Raw genomic sequence first — 19,815 nt, 5'->3', positions numbered from 1 at the left:
CACGTTGCTAATTATGTAAAATCTCAGTGTTCCCAGCAATAATTATGCTTTATAAAAACTAATATTAACTTTTAAAGAAACAATTCATATTTGCTTCTTTACTTTAAAAAAATACATACACCTCATGCCACTCTCTCCAGTGTCAGGAACAATGGATCCTAAATTTAGTGATTAAAATTCCTTCCACGCCTTCTCTTTTTTCCCAGGTTCCATCCCAGTCTCCTGTCAGGCCGAAGTCGTTGTTCTCGGCCTTGGCCACACATTGGAACCACCTGAGAAGCTTTAAAAATGACTCATTAACTGGGTCTTAGCTCTGCAGTTTCAGATTTAATTGATCTGGGGCCTGGTGTCAGGAATAAAAAAACAACGACCCACCAAGACATTCTAATATGCAGCCAGTGTTGGGAACCACTGAATTCAAGGCAGCTTGTTCTGCCACATCTTTTTGTATTTTTCATCATGTTCCACATATAACTTGAAAGAGGATGGTAACAATTAGAGAGCAGTAACCACCACAGGAAGTAGCTAAATTCAGCCCTCCAGGTTAGAGGAGAAGAAAAACAAGCAAACTCACACCTGGTTCACCCCCTCCCTGGGGAATAATAGGATTCCTTAATACAGGATGTCACTGTGCTTGCCACACTTTACAAGCGAGTACCTCAGAACGGGGCCACGGGCCTCACTGGGTGGGCATCTGAGGTTTTAGAACTGGTGAAATGATACATTCAGGGCAGGCACATTTGCAACCTGAAGGTGTGGATGGCAGGCTCTGGGTGCCAAAACCCAACCACACTGTGGTTCAGGTGGAGCCAGAGAGGAGGCAGGAGGTGTTTCGGTGACATGACAGGTATTGATCATGTGCATAATTGATGTGCTTTTCTAAAGCCGGGGGGTCTCCCTGTTGGAGAGGATAGTGGGGTAACTCAAGCCCTCTTTCTCTGTTTTCAGGTTTCCTGAAAACATGAAGGGCCCCTAGACAGGGTGGAAGATATGATACAGACAGGCAGCCAGGAAAAGAATGAGAGAATCGGGGCAGCTGGGGGATCTTAACAAAGCCCAAGCTAAGTTAGTGGTCAGAGGACTCTAACGCAGAGAGGGAAATGAAAAAATCCTGCTGCAGAGAGCACAGGTCAGCCCGTGGAGGATAGATATTCATAGGACGTGTCATTGTGTTGTGGGCAAAGCCCGGCACGTTTCAGGCTCTCTCTTCACGTAGGAAGGATGATCAGCAAAGGGGAAGGAATGCTAACGGCAGGGACAGGATCGGGGTTCTAACTGCTTGAAATGACCGAGATACGAAACTGAACAGATACACGTCAAGCCAGGCCTGTCTGTCCACACAGTTGATGGCAAAGGAGCAGCTTATCAGAAAGCTGGCTTGGCATCTGCTCAGGCGATAAAGACCCAGGGGGTTAGAGGGGAGTCAAGGTCATTCTGAAATTGGGGTGACCTGGTGGAGAGAATCAAAAGGAAACGAGAGCACACAGACCAGCAGTAGTCTGTGCTCATTGGTAAGAACGGTGAGAGTCCTACTGTTACCTGTCTACACGGATTACGTCCCACGTATTGGAGCTGGGTCTGGTGAAACGTCACAGAGAATCTTGAGAAGCAAGAATGATTTCAGAGACCAGATCACTTTATACTTAGACCCGGCATGTATGGGGTGCCTGCTCCACGCTGGCAGGCGGGAGTCCGATAAACGTGCCAGACTTTAGGGTCTGATAAATAGGTCTTTTTAGGAGTGATTGAAGGAGGCAGAGATGTTCAGCTTGAAAATGAGATGATTTAGGGAAATGCGTTAAATGCCTAACAGCAGTTTGAGAGCTGCCATCCCATAGAAGGAGGAGTCATTGCATTGTCTTTTGCTTTAGAGAATAGCACGAAAGCCAGTAAGTGGACTTAGGGGAAGGCCATATTTGATTATAAAGAATATATTTTAAAATATCCCAATGTTGAGACTTTCTCCTAATAGGTCTATTGGGGTTAGATTATGGGATGATTTATAGAAGAGTGGAGTCCCTCTGTCGTAACACTTACGACAGAGGTTTCCTCTGTACCTTTCAGGAATATTCTGGAAGAGGTTGTCATACTGGATTAGACTACATGTAAGACCCTTTTGTTGGGGAGAGAGGTAGGGAGGAAATAACCTAAAGGAGACTCTGCAATGGGATGTGAGGTGAGGCAATAGCTTAGTTTTGAAATATGTACAATTGGAATAAAACAATCAAATGGACTGGAAAGAAGAATTCTTCCATCATTTGGGGAAAATGTATTCTCCAAGTTTGTCTAGAATGTCAAACAGTGCTGTCCATATGCTGGAAGTTACATTAAGCCCTGCATGCCCAGTAAGCTACTGTCCTGTTGTTTAATTAAAATGATTTTTTATTGTTTGCCTGAATTTAATTGTTTACTTTTTCTTGAGATGATGGATGGGGAATTACATCTCATTCTATACTCCTCTTGAAGTTCGTTTGACTAGAACGTTCTCATGGACCATTTTCTCATTGGCTAGCACTGCATACAATTGGCCTAGGGCTTTGCAAGCAAGTCCACTGTCGATTTTCTCTGTAAGAGGGACAACTCTGTGGCAGAATCCCAAGGGATGTTTGCTAAAGCAGTGCTTCTCAAACTTTACTGTGTAAATGAATCTCCTAGAAAACTTTATAAAATGCAGATTCTGCAGTCGGCAGTGTAAGACAGGGCTGAGATTCTGCGTTTCCAGTAAGTTCCCAGGTGCTGCCTGCTGATACTGCTGGCCTGGAGGTACCAAGAGATCCTTTTTGTACCGTGCCACCAGAAAATATGCAAAATATTGGAACTCCTGAGTTAGAAAGTATGTATACAGTGTGATGGATTGGGGTGTGTGTGTGAGTGAGAGATGGGGCAGTAACAGAGGAAAGCTGATAGGATGTGGAGTGTCACAGAATAAGGAGGCAATTTGCGTTGCTCCTTAAGAAATCCTGTATCTCTGCCTCTAGGGATCCCCATGTGTCTGTGCCTGGCCAGGGCTGTGACTCAGTAATGCTCCCTTTGTCTGTCAAATGAACATACTTGGAACATAGCCAGTAAACGTCTAGCGGATATCTGTATCTTTTGTTCACTTTCATCATTCTCTTTATTATAACTGGGTCCCACTTCACTAGACGTGATAAAACTGAATTTTGTCTCTGGGAAAACAGAATCCAAACCAGACAGCCAAAAAGCATCTGCCTTCCCTTCTCTCAGCGCAGCCAGACTGACTCCCTCCAAGGCCTTCTACCTGCTTTTTTTAAAAAATTGAAGTATGGTTGATGTACAGTGTTGTGTTACTTTAAGGTGTATAGCAAAGTGATTCAGTTATACATATATACATATATATTCTTTTTCAGATTCTTTTCCATTATAGGTTACCAGAAGATACTGAATATAGTTCCCTGTGCTCTACAGTAGGTCCTTATTGTTTATCTATTTATATACAGTAGTTTGCATCTGTTAATCCCATACTCCTAATTTATCCCCTCTCCCGCACTTTCCCCTTTGGTAACCATAAGTTTCTTTTCAAAGTCTGCGAGTCTGTTTCTGTTTTGTAAATAAGTTCATTTGTATCATTTATTTAGATTCTACATGTAAGTGATATCATACGATATTTGTCTTTCTCTACCTGACTTACTTCACATAGTATGATAATCTCCAGGTCCATCCATGTTGCTGCAAATGGCATTATTCCGTTCTATTTTTTTTTCTTTTTTTTTTTTTCGGTACGCGGGCCTCTCACTGTTGTGGCCTCTCCCGTTGCGGAGCACAGGCTCTGGACGCGCAGACTGAGCGGCCATGGCTCACGGGCCCAGCCGCTCCGCGGCACACGGGATCCTCCCGGGCCAGGGCACGAACCCGCGTCCCCTGCATCGGCAGGCGGACTCTCAGCCACTGCGCCACTAGGGAAGCCCTCGTTTTTTTAAATCATGGTACATGAGTGAGATTGTTCTGTAATTTTCTTATATTCTTTTTGTCTGCTTTTGGTTGTCCTATTTTCAGAGAACGCTTTTCCTATTCACTGAGTTTGTGTGACATTGAAGTAACCTACTTCTTGAAAGTTCGGTGGCTCTCAGCTTCATCTAGGACAGGTGTGTGTTTGGGGCTTCGAGGGGAACACTGTTGCTCAAATGTTTTTGGAGACTTTTTCCCCCAATTTTTACTGGAAAAAAATTAACCTTTCTGAAAAGTTGAAAGAATGGAACAGTGAGCCCCTGTATACCCTTTCCCTTTCTATCTATTTACCATGTGTTAACATTTCACCACCTTCTCATTTCTGTGTGTGTGGGGAGGCACTGGGGGTGGGTGTATTACAGTCCACATTCAAATTTCCCCGAAGCAGTGGGGTTTCTGCTGTTCCAGGCAAGGACCACGCATGGCATTTGGTTATTTTGCCTCTTCAGTGTGTTTCTTTTTTTTTTGTGACTCTGACTTGAAACAGGTGGGCCATTGATTTTATAGAGGCACATTCTGGATTTATCTGATGGTTCCCACTTGTTTAGACTATGATTAAACATTTTTGTAAGATTTCCACTGGCATTTTTACTGTAGGAAGTTTTTTTAGGGGGTTGACAATTCCACAAAAATCAAATTCTGACACGTGTATTCAGTCACTGATACTAAGAAATTTGATAGTAAAAGGCTTAAAGATAAAAAACTTAGGGTTATACTGTGGAAGATTTTTAACTACTCAATTTCTTTAATGTTTGTAAGATTATTCAGGTTTTTCTTGGGTCAGTTTTAGTAAGTTACACATATAAACTTTTAGGACTTTGACCAATGTTGTTTTAAGTTTTCAAACTTACTGGAAAAGTTTTTCAGATCCCTTGAGTCTTGGCTGTGCCCATGATTCTGTCTCCTCCGGGCCTTTGCCCTTGGCTATATATCAGTCTCACCGAGGTTTACGTGTTGTGTTGATCATTCAGCGTGTTGTTGATTCTCCCTCTTGTAACTTTGTTTTCTATTCCACTGATTTCAACTTTTATCTTTACTCTCTCTTTCCTTCTCTTTTCTTTGGTTGTGTAATCTTGTCCTTTTTCTAAATGCTCATGTTGAAGCCTCTGTTGGCCAAAGATCCTGGGAGCTGCCGTCAGCATCCCTCTTGAATGACACTGCCCCTCCAACTCGCCACTAACTGCCACACCAGCCTCCTCTGCAAGGACCGCAGGTTGCTGTACACACAGGCTTCCATCTGCACGTCTAGGAAATGGGACCTGATTCAGATCTAGCAGTGTGGCTGCAGGGGTTCAGAATAATCCACGTGAAACCCAGTGTTTGGCATTTAGTAGGTTCTCAATAAATGAATGCTGTGCTTTTAAATATTACAATTAACTTGACTTAATGACTTGAGACAGGAAATTCTCCTTTCCCACCAGCGTATCTCTCTTGAGCACAGTTTCCTTCTTTGGATCTCAGCCTGTTGCTTTAGATGAACATGTTGGCGTGTGAAAATCTCTGTGGTTAGCGTGTCACTGCCAACTTCAAGCATCTCTGTGGTTGTCTTGCAGTGTTCACCAACGCACTGAGGTGTACAGAAAACGAGCATCTGTATCCCTTTCTGTGTCTTGGATAAATTACTATCTTCGTAAATTTTTGCCCAAACTCTTCATTGAGTGGAGGAATTGCAGAACTAATTCAAATATTAAAGTAGGATCCCATCTGTCAAATTCAGCTCTGTTAATTTGGTTTTTATCAAGATGCATTAACCAACCCACATAGGCATTTTTACTCTTGGACTTAATTTAATGTCCTTTTTACTATGTGAGTTTTTGAAAAAAAAAAAAAAAGAATTATAGAGATTCAGTTTTAAGTTCCTTTTGGTAATCAGTGTTGGATTTGGGCCTCACAGAGGACTTGAAAGAGCCTGGGAGCTACATGTTTCCATTGTGTTGCATGTATGTGCCCACCTGTGTGGGTGTGATTAGGCAACTTCTTTACTTGTTTTTTTTTCTTATTTACTTTTAAGTCATTCTGGAGGAACCTATACCAAGGAATTTCCCCTTGAGGTTTTCTGCCAGTTTGTGTTTTGTTTTTTTTTAATGGTGTACTAACATTTCTCTTTGACATTTGTCCTTAAAAACTATTTATTTATCAACATTCTGACATTTGCAAATGGCTCCTTATTTGCAAGTCAGTTTGGCTCCTCTATGTGGGACACATTTGGTTGGAAAATTTTGGAATTATTAAACGGGCCTTTGGTTCATTGCTAGGGAGACATCTTGGTGGCGTGGAAGGAACAAGGGCTCTGGAGCCACTCAGACCTGTGGGAAACAGGCTCCTCTCAGTTTCTTTCTTTCCTTTTTCCCCTCTTTCTTCCCTTCCCTTCCCTCTCTCTCTCTCTCTCACACTCCCCCTTCTGCCTCTCATCCCCCCCCCACTTCGCCTTTCTCTCTCTCTCCCTTTCCCTTCCTACCTCCCTCCCTCTCTCCCTCCCTCCCCGCCCCTCTCCTTCCCTCCCCGCCTCCCTGCATCCCTCCCTTCCTTCCTCAGTAGCCTCTTCTATAAACCAGGGCGATGAACAGAACCTGACTTGGCTGTTGAAGAAATAAAGTGAGATGCTGCTGATACAGTGAATGATCTTTCCCCAGTTCAATGAAGCCCATGATAGGGGAGTTATCTCTGGTGTCCTTAAGAGAGTTCAGAGGAGAATTTCCCATCCTTTTCCACTGCAGAGCTCACCTCACACATGATAGAATCCACCCTTGTCCACCAATGATGGAGGGTCCGTCATTGGCACCTGTATCCTTCCTTACTAACTTCCCAGAGAAACAGATGAGTCTGGAAATCTCTGCTCTAGGAAATCCTGGCAGAGAGGCTAGGGCTTGATGCCTTCACTCTGCCCAGGGCTCTCTGGTTTTATGTGTGTGCCCTGTACTTCTGGGACGTTTGGCAAAGCCTGTGGATCTCTTCACAGTGATGTCTTCAAATGCATAAAATAGTATACACAGGAGTTCAAAGAAGATCACACATAGTGTAATACAATTATCAAATATTTAAAAATATAAATTTGTGATATAGTAATATTTACTTCTATAGTAATGGTTTAAATAACAAGATCTAGCATCAGATCGAACAAATTGAAATGGCTAAGTGATGAATATAAAGGATTCACCAAGCCTCTGCAACACATGTAAAGCGGCATGAAAATATCAGTGGTTTCTCTTGGTGACAAAGTCATAGGTGTCGCTAATGCTGGGAAATGTGAAATTTTAGTTAAAGGTTAGAGAAAATAAAAAGATGTCATTTTGCCCGTTTAGATTTACAGACTCCCAGAAGTCTATCTCTGGAGCCCAGGCTAAGAAGGTCTGCTGTTAACAGTGGAGCGCTGCATGTGTATGAACCCTGGAAAAGTTCCCCTCGTTTGTAATGCCCCCCAGAACTCTCTGTGGCTCAGTGTTACATAACAAGGGAGTGCCATGTGAACATCACCTTTGGGGCACTGGTTACCTGTGTGCCCAAGAAACAATTCATGGAGGGTTCCATATCTTGAGTGCCCTACATTCTAGGTCCTACGAAAGATTTTAGGGTTCTTCCTTGTGTAAGACTTTTCCTTCCCAGGCAGGGAAAAGATGCATATTTGCAAGAACACTAGTCCACTCTGGTTCTTAGTTAAGAGCCAAGGGGAGCAGTCTGCACACCCGACACGTTGTCTGAGAACTGCCCATAGGTCAGCGTTAAACCTTAGGGGACGGCCGTGAAATCACTTAGTCCAGCCCCCAGTGAAGAAAACCACTTTATCAAATTGAGAGCTTGTATGAAGTCATTCTTAATCAGCTCCCACTGATGTGAAGTTTAGAGACAGTATGGCACGGGGTTAAGAGCGGGGGTCTCTAATCAAACAGAGCTTGAGAAATTATTTAAACTGTCTGACCCTTAGCTTCCCTATCTGAAAAATTGGGTTTATAATAATAGCAGTATCTACCTCATAGGGTTTTTCTTTCCATTAAATATAAATATTATATAAAACTCTTGGCACACAGAGAAGTACATAATTTGTATTCGATAATTATGAGTTTCTGTGTAACTGGGGGCTGGCAAAAAGAAATACTTCCTGCTGGTCTCTGAGTAAAGGAGAAGCTAGCTTGGACCTACTGTAGCTATAGCTGTTGGTTTTTCTAGGAGCAGCTCAAGGGTTAACTCTGAGAGCGTGTGGGTGGCTTCGGTTTAGATAAAGCCACATCCCAAAGCTTCCTTTCAGCGCGATTTGCTATTGTTAGGGTTTTTCACCACCGCTTTGAAGTTTCAAGATTGACAGATGATAATAGATAATTCCTGCCTCACCACATTTTTACCTGTAGGTTTTCAAAAAGAAATCAAAGGGAATTTGAGGGGAAAGTAACACTTTGGTTTCTGACATTGAAGGGGGGATTTCTAGAGTCTTCTTCAATTAATAAATTAAAGGAGATTTCTGTTTTTGTGTTTCCCTTAGCCTGAAGAAGACTAGAAGTCAGCAAGGAAGACCCTTTTACATATATGGACAGGAATTAGAGAATAAAATTATCAGGGATACATGAACAGTTCATTTGGATGTTTTACACCCTTTAATGAATTGGAGACTTAGCTGAGTAATTATGCAGTTAATATTTAAAATTTTTTCGTTGTGTTGTTTTCTCATATGTAAAAGAATATTCACATTGGACCAGAATGAAGCTTCTCCAAATTCTGCCAATGCATTGCAGGTTGTTAAAATAACACCAATAGAAGAGGGGCTAGTAAACTTTTTCTGTAGAGGGCCAGGTAGTAAATATTTTAGGCTTTCTGGGCCAGATATGATCTCTGTTGTATGAACTACTTAGTTTCTTTTTGTATTTAAACGACCCTTTAAAAATGAAAAATTCACAGCTCTTGAGGCTGTACAGGAGCAGCCTGTGGGCCCTGGGGCCATAGTTTGCCAACCCCTGCTGTAGAGCATAAAGAAAGGAAGGGCTTTTTTTTTTTATTGAAGTATAGTTGATGTACAATGTTGTGTTAATTTCTGCTATACAGAAAAGTGATTGTTATACACACACACACACACACACACATATATATATATATATATACACACACACATTCTTTTTTTTCATATTCTTTTCCATTATGGTTTATCACAGGATATTGAATATAGTTCTCTGTGCTGTAGAGACCCTGTTGTTTATCCATTCTATATATAAAAGCTTACATCTGCTAACCCCAGCCTCCCACTCCATCCCTCCCCCCTTGGCAATGTCCTCTATGTCTGTGATTCTGTTTCTGTTTCACAGATAGGTTCATTTGTGTCATATTTTAGATACCACATGTAAGTGATATCACATGGTATTTGTCTATCTCTTTCTGACTTCACTTAGTATGATAATCTCTAGGTCCATCCATGTTTCTGCAAATGGCATTATTTCATTCTTTTTATGGCTGAGTAGTATTCCATCATTGTATATATGTACCACATCTTCTTTATCCAAGAATGGGAGGGATATTGTCCCACATAAGTAATCATTCATTCAGCTTCTACAGGAAACATTTGCTGAGTACCTAAGTGCCCCGCCCTGAGTCAGCTGCTGGGTAGAGCCTGGTGATCAATACGTGTGGATTTACCCTTGTAGAGCTTACTTTTTCATGGGAGGAACAGGCAATCAGAGAATCAAACCCATTTATTTATAAGACATTTTATGTTGTTAAAGACAAGTGTCCACCTGAAGAAAACACGCCCATTGGATAGTCCAGATAGTAGAGGTGGAGTTATAGGAGGGGAAGCTTACTTTCTGCTGCATCTCAATATCATTTCATCTGTCCCCTCAATCTTGATCTCCAGGTTCATTCTTTGTTGGACAAGAGAGACCATCCATACTTCTGCACAAGATCTTCTGTTTCACTTGTAGTTCCAATCTTTCTTGTAATCACTTTGTCCCACCACACTGAAGCCTCTAGTCCCACCTGCCTTGGGTCCCACTCAAGCCTGACAGTGTAAGAACTTAGGGTTTCAAGATTCAATCACCAAATTGTTTCCTTCTTCCTATTCTTTAAAATTTTATTGAAGTATAGTTGATTTACAATGTTGTGCTAATTTCTTCTGTACAGCAAAGTGACTCAGTTATACAGACATATATATTCTTTTTTCATATTCTTTTCCATTATAGTTTGACACAGGATATTGAATATATAGTTCCTTGTGCTATATAGTAGGACCTTGTGGTTTATCCATCCTATATATAATAGTTTGCCTCTGCTAATCCCAAACTCCCATTCCTTCCTGCCCCTCCCCACCTTGGCAAGTCTGTTGTCTATATCTGTGAGTCTGTTTTTGTTTCGTAGATATGTTGATTTGTATCGTATTTTAGATTCCACATATAAGTGATATCATATGGTATTTGTCTTTCTGTGTCTGACTTACTTAGTGTGATAATCTCTAGGTCCATCCATGTTGCTGAAAAATGGCATTATTTTATTCTTTTTGATGGCTAATATTCCATTGTGTGTGAGACACACACTACATCATCTTTATCCATTCATCTGTTGATGGACATTTAGGTTGTTTCCATGTCTTGGCTATTGTAAATAGTGCTGCTGTGTACATAGGGGTGCATATATCTTTTTGAATTATACTTTTGTTAGAGTATATGCCCAGGAGTGGGACTGTTGGATCATATGGTGACTCTAGTTTTAGTTTTTTGAGGAATCTCCATACTGTTTTCCATAGTGGCTGCACCAATTTACATTCCCACCAACAGTGTAACAGGGTTCCCTTTTTTCTGCACCCTCTCCAGTATTTGTTAATTGTAGCCTTTTTAATGATGGGCATTCTGACTGGTATGAGGTGGTACCTCACTGTAGTTTTAATTTGCATTTCTCTAAAAATTAGCAGTGTTGAGCATCTTTTCATGTGCCAGTTGGCCATCTGTATGTCTTCTCTGGAGAAATGTCTATTTAGGTCTTGTGCCCATTTTTTGATTGGGTTTTTTTTGTTGTTGTTGTTGAGTTGTATGAGCTGTTTATATATTTTGGAAATTAAGCCCTTGTCAGTCACATCTTTGCAGATATTTTCTCCCATTCTGTAGGTTTTCTTTTTGTTTTGTTTATGGTTTCCTTTGCTGTGCAAAAGCTTGTAAGTTTGATTAGGTCCCATTTGTTTATTTTTGTTTTTATTTCTATTGCCTTGGGAAATTGACCTAAGAAAACATTGGTACAATTTATGTCAAAGAATTTTTTGCCTATGATCTCTTCTAGGAATTTTATGGTGTCCTGTCTTATGTTTCAGTCTTTAAGCCACTTTGAGTTTATTTCTGTGTATGGTGTGAGGGTGTGTTCTAACTTCACTGATTTACATGCAGCTGTCTAACATTCTCAGCATCACTTGCTGAAGAGACTATCTTTTTCCCATTTTATATTCTTGCCTCCTTTGTTGAAGATTAATTGACTGTAGGTGTGTGAGTTTTCTTCTGGGCACTCTATTCTGTTCCATTGATCTGTATGTCTCTTTTTGTGCCAATACCATGCTGTTTTGATTACTGTAGCTTTGTAGTATTGTCTGAAGTCTGGGAAGGTTATGCCTCCTGCTTTGTTTTCCTAAGGTTTGCTTTGGCTTGGTCTTTTATGGTTCCATATAAATTTTAGGATTTTTTGTTCTAGTTCTGTGAAAATGTCAGGGGTAATTTGATGGGGATCACATTAAATCTGTAGATTGCTTTGGATAGTATTGCCATTTTAATAGTATTAATTCTTCCAATCCAAGAGCATGAGATACCTTCCATTTCTTTGAATCATCTTTAATTTCTTTTATTAATGTTTTGTAGTTCTCAGCATATTAAGTCTTTCACCTCTGTGGTGAAGTTTATTTATTTATTTTTTTGATGTGCTTTTTAAAGGGATTGTTTATTTACATTCACCTTCTGATATTTCACTGTTAGTATAAAGAAATGCAACCAATTTCTCTCTGTTAATCTTGTATCCTGCTACCTTGTCGAATTTGTCTATTCTTTTTAATACATTCATGTATCTTCCTCAAAAATAGTGATTTTTTTTTCCCTTTTGGTTGCTGAAATCCTGATGTTTGGGGGTACTTTTCATGTTTTTAGTGGCATCAAATAGATGTAAGACCTAAGGCTTTCATCTAGAATAGTCAGTGGAAGTTGGCATTTCCACTTAGAACTTCTCTTAAGAATAGGTAGTTAATCATAGTGCCACTTGACATTGTCTTAGTTTCATTTCTCTCTGTGCTTCATTAAGTGAAGGCATCAAATACCATTTAGGTAATGGGTTCCCTTTGAGAGATTATCTCTGTTCCACCTGGACTGTATTCTCATCACTTTTTAAAATACACTGCCAGTAGGTGAATACTGCCAGTTACATAATTATGAATCCGTCCTTGGACATGATGTCTGGTCCCAAACCACCTATCCAAACTTTCCTCTCTATTCCTTTGTGCACAGTTGTCAGTTTGGGACTCCTGCTCATCCTCAGGTAGATCCTGTATTCTTACTTCTCCACATAACATTCCTTCTGCCATCATTGACTGCTTCCCATCCTTCACTGGCCAGCTCACAGTCCTTACCACTGTGCCATCCCTGTCTCTCTGTCTTTCCCACACTCCAGCATAGATGGGGGCACGCATTAGCTTCCATCCCAGACTGCTGGATGTTGCCAGGCAGGTGTAGACACATCCTAACTTCTCTGCTGGGTCATCCCCACTTTGAGGGCTGTCTCATCCCCTAGTAGGACCTCAGTAGTTCTGTGTTTAATGAATGAATCTAGCTTCTGAGCATGAGGACTGCTCCTTAGTGGGCACCTTTGAGAGAAAATGAATGACTGATAAAGTAATAGAATTCTGGCATCCGTTTCCAGTGGAGAAAGGCTAGCACAAAGCTCTCCCTGAACTATAACTATGTTTCCCTGACTCTTGCCCACTGAGCATCTCCATCCGCGTTCTTCTTCCCAAGAAGAAAACTATTTAACCAGAGCCAACCAAGGCCAGCTCATGAATCAAAGTTTGAGGAACAAGACATTGTAGTTACTTAGCTGGTGATAAGGGCTCTTCTCCATTCCCCCACAGAGCCTGCCTCACTGGTCCCAGTCAGGAAACTGGCCTGCACTTCCCTTCTATAACTTCTCTCACTAATGTTTCCATTATTGCTACTAAATATCCCTGTTCTATGAAGCTATAAATCACATGACACTGAAAAGAGAAACATTACGGGGATATAAGGTAACTGACTTCCAAAGAGACCCTTACCACAGACCAGTAGGCCCAAAGCTGATGTTTCACGGTAGCCTGGGTGTTGAGCAGAACTGGACAAGTTAGAGTTTACAAAAGAGCACAGACTGCGGCAGGACTGTGGCTGTCTCTTTGTTTTCACCAGATACCATATACGTGAGCACTCTGGAGGCAGGAGTTGTCATTTTCTGTATTCCCAAAACCTCCTGCAGTGCTTGGAGCTTAGTGAACACTCAGTAAATGCTTCATCCATTTATTCAACACTTACTAAGGCCCTCATGTGTGCTAAGTGCTGGTTACAGTCATGGAGAAGAAAGGCATCGTCCCTGGCAGCATAGAGCTCTCAGTCTGCTGGAGTGGGGAAAGTAGGGAAGGGCAGATACGAAACCAGTAAATGGAGTCATAGTTCTTTAACTCAAATTGTGCTCACTTCTTGCACAGGAAAAATGTGGCATGCTATGAGAATATATAAAATAGAATGTTTCCCTCAATTTCCTTTAGGGAGTGACGTTTAAGCTGAGTTTTGTGGGCGTTTTTTGTGGTTGTTTTTTTTTTTTTTTAGCAGAGAAAGATTTATTGCGGGGCCATGCAAGGAGAACAGGTAGCTCATGCCCCACCCCCAAAACCCCAAATCTCCCGAAGGGTTTCAGCGAAGCATTTTTTAAACTGAAGTATAGTTGACTTACAATGTTGTGCTAATTTCTGCTGTCCAGCAAAGTGATTCAGTTATATATATAGGTACATCCTTTTTTTAATATTCTTTTCCATTATGGTTTATCCCAGGAGATTGAATGTAGTTCCCTGTGCTATACAGTAGGAACTTGTTGTTTATTTTATATGTAATGGTTTGCATCTGCCAACCCCAAACTCCCAATCCATCCCTCTCCCACCTCCCCTACCCCTTGGCAACCACAAGCCTGTTCTCTGTGTCTGTGAGTCTGTTTCTGTTTTATAGATAAGTTCATTTGTGCCATATTTTAGATTCCACATGTAAATGATATCATATGGTTCTTGTCTTTATCTTTCTGATTTACTTCACTTAGTATGATCATGTCTAGGTCCATCCATGTTGCTGCAAATGGCATTATTTCATTCTTTTTTTATGGCTGAGTAATATTCCATTGTATATATGTACCACATCTTCTTTATCCATTCCTCTGTCGATGGACATTTAGGTTGTTTTTATGTCCTGGCTATTGTGAATAATGCCAGCAAACCATTTTTAAAGACCAGGCGTGGGAGGGGCATCCCAGGGTATGTGATTAGCTCATGCACAATTCTCTGATTGGTTAATGTTGAGTTTTGATTTCTAAGATGAGTTTTGAGGGAAGAGTAGGAGATACTGAATAGATGGCCAGAGGCAGGCAAGACTGGACAAATGCACACTAGCATCCATGCCTGTAATAAAAACTCACCATATGCTGTCCACAGAAACTATGCTGAAGGTAAAACCTACGATGCTTGGGGTGTGGACCACTTCCTTCCAGTGCACACCTGCTGACCCAGCTCCTTCTCTCCTTTGTTTCCACCTTAGAATACGCCACCAACAACCCCGACTTGCTGTTGGTCATCTTCCAAGTGACAGGTGTCAGCCTCCTGCCGCCGCTGGGCATCGCCATTGCTGTCATTGTCACCTTCTACTGCTACCGTGTCCACCGGCAGCAGAAGCTGAGCCCGGCCTGGGACTCAGGCAAGCCGCGCAAGCTGATGGAGTTCAGTGAGCACCTGGCCATCATCCTGGAGGATGACCGCTCCGACATCAGCTCCACCTGCGCCAACAACATCAATCACAACACGGAGTTGCTGCCCATTGAGCTGGACACCCTGGTGGGCAAAGGGCGCTTCGCCGAGGTCTACAAGGCCAAGCTGAGGCAGAACACGTCTGAGCAGTTTGAGACCGTGGCCGTCAAGATCTTCCCCTATGAAGAATATGCCTCCTGGAAGACGGAGAAGGACATCTTCTCGGACATCAACCTCAAGCACGAGAACATCCTACAGTTCCTGACAGCTGAGGAGCGCAAGACGGAGCTGGGCAAGCAGTACTGGCTGATCACCGCCTTCCATGCCAAGGGCAACCTGCAGGAGTACCTGACGCGCCACGTCATCAGCTGGGAGGACCTGCGCAGGCTGGGCGGCTCGCTGGCCCGTGGCATCGCACACCTACACAGCGACCACACGCTGTGCGGCCGACCCAAGATGCCCATCGTGCACAGGGACCTCAAGAGCTCCAACATCCTGGTCAAGGGAGACCTCACCTGCTGCCTCTGTGACTTCGGCCTCTCCCTGCGGCTGGACCCCACTCTGTCTGTGGATGACCTGGCCAACAGCGGGCAGGTAGGGCAGCCCCGGCCCCCTTGGGCCCCTCCCCTTGCTACTGGCACCCCTCCCTCTCATTTCCATCAGCCCTGCACTCTGACACTGGTCCAGGGAATCCAGTTAATCCTGACTGCACTCCGCTCTCGTGCCGGGGTACCTCTGCCAACCAGCAGCATTTCTCTCCCTGGTTCTCCAGATCCTTACCAGCCTAGGACAGGCATTTCTCCCGGAGTCAGTTCTCGTTTCTCTTCCATTTGAACATTATTTTCCTTTGCTTCGAACACTGCTAGTACTGTATTTCTATCCTTTCCCTGTCTTAGGGTTGTACTCAGCCCTTGCTACTCTGTATTCTTGGTCCTTATATTGTTTTTTTTTGGTTTTGGTTTTTTTGGGTTTTTTTTTTTACCATTTTAGAAGGCAGTCTCCTTGAAGTCCAAATCCACATCTATTTGGTCACATCCATCACAAGGCCTTGAACAGGGAAAGTGACCAATAAGTATTTGTAGAGTGAGTGACGGACTGGGTGAAGGAAGAGTTCCTCTTTTGAAGCATCTCACTGATTAAAACTGAAACCGTTTTGGTTAAGGAGCTATTAGATACTAACATTACCATCATTCTTTACGTTTCACACACCGGAAGCTTGGCTGTGGGTTAGAGTGAAGTGTTGAGAGCACCGCTGTTTCCTCTCACCAGGCTGAGGGGAGTGCTTTTGAAGCATCTAGTCACTGCTCAGGCAGCTCTCCGGGTCCACGGCCACACATCAAGTGTAGAGATAAACATGTTGAAACACGGACAGATTACTGTGCCAGGGTAACAGGTCATGCAATGACCTATTAAAAAGAAAAATTTCTTCTAATGCATGCCAGTAAGAAGCGTTATTTGGGGTGATATTATCAACTCACTTGACATTCCCTGGATCCTTGGGAAGGTAGGATTTCATTGTTATTTAGTCAGTCTATACAAGCTGCATTATCAAACATTCAAGTGATTTTTTTCCCCCAGAAGCATTTCTTATATGTTCCTATGTATTGCAGTGTTTTCATACTACCAGTCATCGTTCAAATAAAACTACATAGCACGCCCATCAAAATTATAAAATGAGGGCTTCCCTGGTGGCACAGTGGTTGAGAGTCCGCCTGCCGATGCAGGGGACCCTGGTTCGTGCCCCGGTCCGGGAAGATCCCACATGCCGCGGAGCGGCTGGGCCCGTGAGCCATGGCCGCTGAGCCTGCGCGTCCGGAGCCTGTGCCCTGCGACGGGAGAGGCCACAACAGTGAGAGGCCCGCGTACTGCAAAAAAAAAAAAAAAAAAAAAAATTAAAATTATAAAATGACCAGGTTTGGGCTCTTAATGGAAATACTTTCATACAATTCAATTTAGCAGAGATTTTATGTAATTATATGACATGCTCGGCACACTAGAATGTGCCATGGGGTAAACAAAGAGTAAGACAGTTCTCAAGTGACAAAAAATTAATGGCAATTATTATTTCACCACAAATCTTGGAGTTACAAGGGTGAAAAAATATTTAATTTGCAAAAACAAAAATCAACATCAAAAGTATCACTGATGTGGTCGCTCAGGTTCTCTGCAAGGATGTTATTGTATACATGATATGATGACATATGTCACGGGGCTAAACAAAGCAGCTCTGGGGTTTGGCATTTCCTTATTGTGGCATTTTTTTGTTTATATTCATTAAAAAAGTTTTTTTAATTCATTTATTTATTTCTTTATTCAAAAAAATAATTACATAAGCTGTACATTTCTGTGCTGGTCTCGTTACTTTTAAAAGCATTGTGCTTTTTAAAGGTCCACTACCCGTGTAGGGACAAACATCAGCTATATTTTGAAAATAGGTATGGTACGCAGCTGCAATTCAGCGATGGACCTCAATGTCTTTTTCTGCTTTAGGTGGGAACGGCGAGATACATGGCTCCAGAGGTCCTAGAGTCCAGGATGAATCTGGAGAATGTCGAGTCCTTCAAGCAGACAGATGTTTACTCCATGGCCCTGGTGCTCTGGGAGATGACGTCTCGCTGCAGCGCAGTGGGAGGTAGGCATGGACACCGTCGCGGTGCAGTGGTGCCTCACGCGCCTTCGAGCGTGATGTTGTGCTCTTTGCTTCAACATGGTTCCAGGGATACAGAGCGCTCATTGAGATCTGGTAGGACCCAGCTATTCCAGAACGATCCGGAATGGTGCTAAAAAGCCTAGGTTTTATAGCTGAAAGCCAGGTTTGGAGCATAAAGCATTTTGTCTCCTTTCCTGAAGTTTATAATTACTTTTCTCTTGACGCATCGCGCCACAGATATTTACATATCTGGCAAGAGATGAACACTAGTAATATAAGAATTATTTCTTATCAAATGGGTACCATGATTCAGAAAAGTATCTGACTTTTGTTTCTTTTTGTATTTTAAGGTTTTTCAGAATTATATGGTACAGGAACTGGATTTGACTCAAAATTTACTTTTATGGACATAACTTTCCTTTGTTGAACAAAACAAGCAAAATGGTTTGACATATTTGTTTAGGTTTTGAAAAATCTAATGAAGAGAGGTTATTGAGGAATGCAGTATTCTTCAGGGGTACAGGGGGATGTCATCGTTTTAGAGAGCATTGTCCCCTGATCTTCTTGGAGATGGGATTGGCTAATGTCTACATCACTTTATTATCCTTTTCTGACCCTTCTCTCAGTGGTTTCCGTCAGGGTCTTAGGTCTCACCTTAGAAAATTGATGTATCCCAACCTGGTCCTGGCTAGATGCTAAGTCAAGCCAAGCTAACACCAATTTTAACCCTTTGTTTTGTAATAATGTTAGACACACAGAATCACTGCGTGAGTAGCACAGGGAGTTCCCATGTGCTCTTCACCCAGCTTCCCCTTGTGCTAACACCTTACCTAAACCAAGCACAGCTGCAGAAGATTGGACATTGACATTGGTACCATGTCTTTAATTAATCTATAGGACTAACTTGTATTTCCAAGCCCCCAGTAATGGGGCACAGGATCCACTCCAGGATTCCACGTTACCTTAGCGTCCAGGTCACCTCAGTCTCCTTTGATGTGTGATGGTTGCTCAGTCTGTTTCTTTCGTGACCTTGACACTTGGGAAGAATTCAGACCAGGTATTTTATAGACTGTCTCTCACTTTGGGTTTCTCTAATGTTTTCTCATGATTAGATTGAGGTTGTGCATTTTTAGGCAAGAATACCACAGAAATGATGTTGAGCCCTACTCAGGGTGTCACATGCGGGTGGAGATGCCAGTGTGCTGTCCAATCTCATCATGTGCTGAAGGTGTCTCCACATTTCTCCCTGTAAAGACACTACCTTTTCCACTTGTAATTTATACAAATCTTGTGGGAAGGCACTTTGACCTGTTTCTACTAAACACCTGTTTAGTAAGGAGACTAGACGTGTTTTTTACCATTATTTTATCTGCTAATTCTAGGGTCCATCAGTAGTTCTTGCCAGCTACAGTTATTACTGTAATGTTTGCCTAATGGTGATTTTCTGTTTTTCTTATCCCTTCTACATTTATTCATAGATATTCTGCTTATGAAATATCTGTCCTTTCTCTCACCAGCCTCTTTTATTTATTCGTTTTACTATGTATTTATATGAGTATGAAGTTGTGGATATTTATCTTATTCTATGGGTATTTAATATTATCAATATTTATTTTGTTGCTTAGATCATAACAGCTTTGGTCACTGGGCCAAACTACCTAGCATTTTGCTCCAGGTGGATCTGGTTGGCACCATTTCCTGCTCTGATAATTCCTCCTTTTGAGAACTTTCTTAGCTGACTCTCTAGGATGGGTCCTGCTGGGAGCCTTGCTGTCCCCATCACCTGTTTCCCTGGGTCCCTGCATGGGGATGGCACTTCCTGTCTGGTTGACACTGTTATTTTCTGGTTTCCTGCCTGAGATGTCTTCCCCCATAGCACTTCCAAAAGTAACAGTTTTTTCTTGCACAGTGAAATTTGTTTAATCAAGTTTTAGCCACTGAGAATCATTTTCTACTTGAAAGCTTTGACAGCTCGAAAATGAATCCTTAGACCAGACCAGTGTGAGTTGTGTCAGAAGAGACGATGATGCTGTTGTCATCGTCTCAGAATGAATTTACCTCGTTTTTGGTATCTCTCTTATCCTTTCAAGCCCGTCATTCTATAAACATGAGCTGGAGACTGTGTCCCTGTCTTCCCCTCTGGCAGTGCCGCCAGCTTCCTAAGGCCTGATGTGAGCTCCCTGCTTCCTCGGTTATCAATGACTGACGCCCTTTCCTGTTGATATTTGCT

General features: G+C 42.2%; 1 protein-coding gene across 1 annotated transcript in view; it reads left to right on the top strand.

The window, feature by feature from the left end:
- Window positions 1-19,815, top strand: part of TGFBR2 (transforming growth factor beta receptor 2) — a 92,285-nt gene that overhangs the window by 52,070 nt on the left and 20,400 nt on the right. Inside the window, exons 4-5 of the mRNA XM_082847727.1 lie at window positions 14,730-15,529; window positions 17,426-17,567. Coding sequence (XP_082703853.1) covers window positions 14,730-15,529; window positions 17,426-17,567 — 942 coding nt within the window. The remainder of the gene's footprint in view (window positions 1-14,729; window positions 15,530-17,425; window positions 17,568-19,815) is intronic.

The sequence above is a fragment of the Leucopleurus acutus genome, assembly GCF_964270905.1.
Source record: "Leucopleurus acutus genome assembly, chromosome: 10".
Classification (NCBI taxonomy): Eukaryota; Metazoa; Chordata; class Mammalia; order Artiodactyla; family Delphinidae; genus Leucopleurus; species Leucopleurus acutus.
Note: the sequence above shows the minus strand (reverse complement) of the source record. Positions and strands in the feature narration are given on the sequence as shown.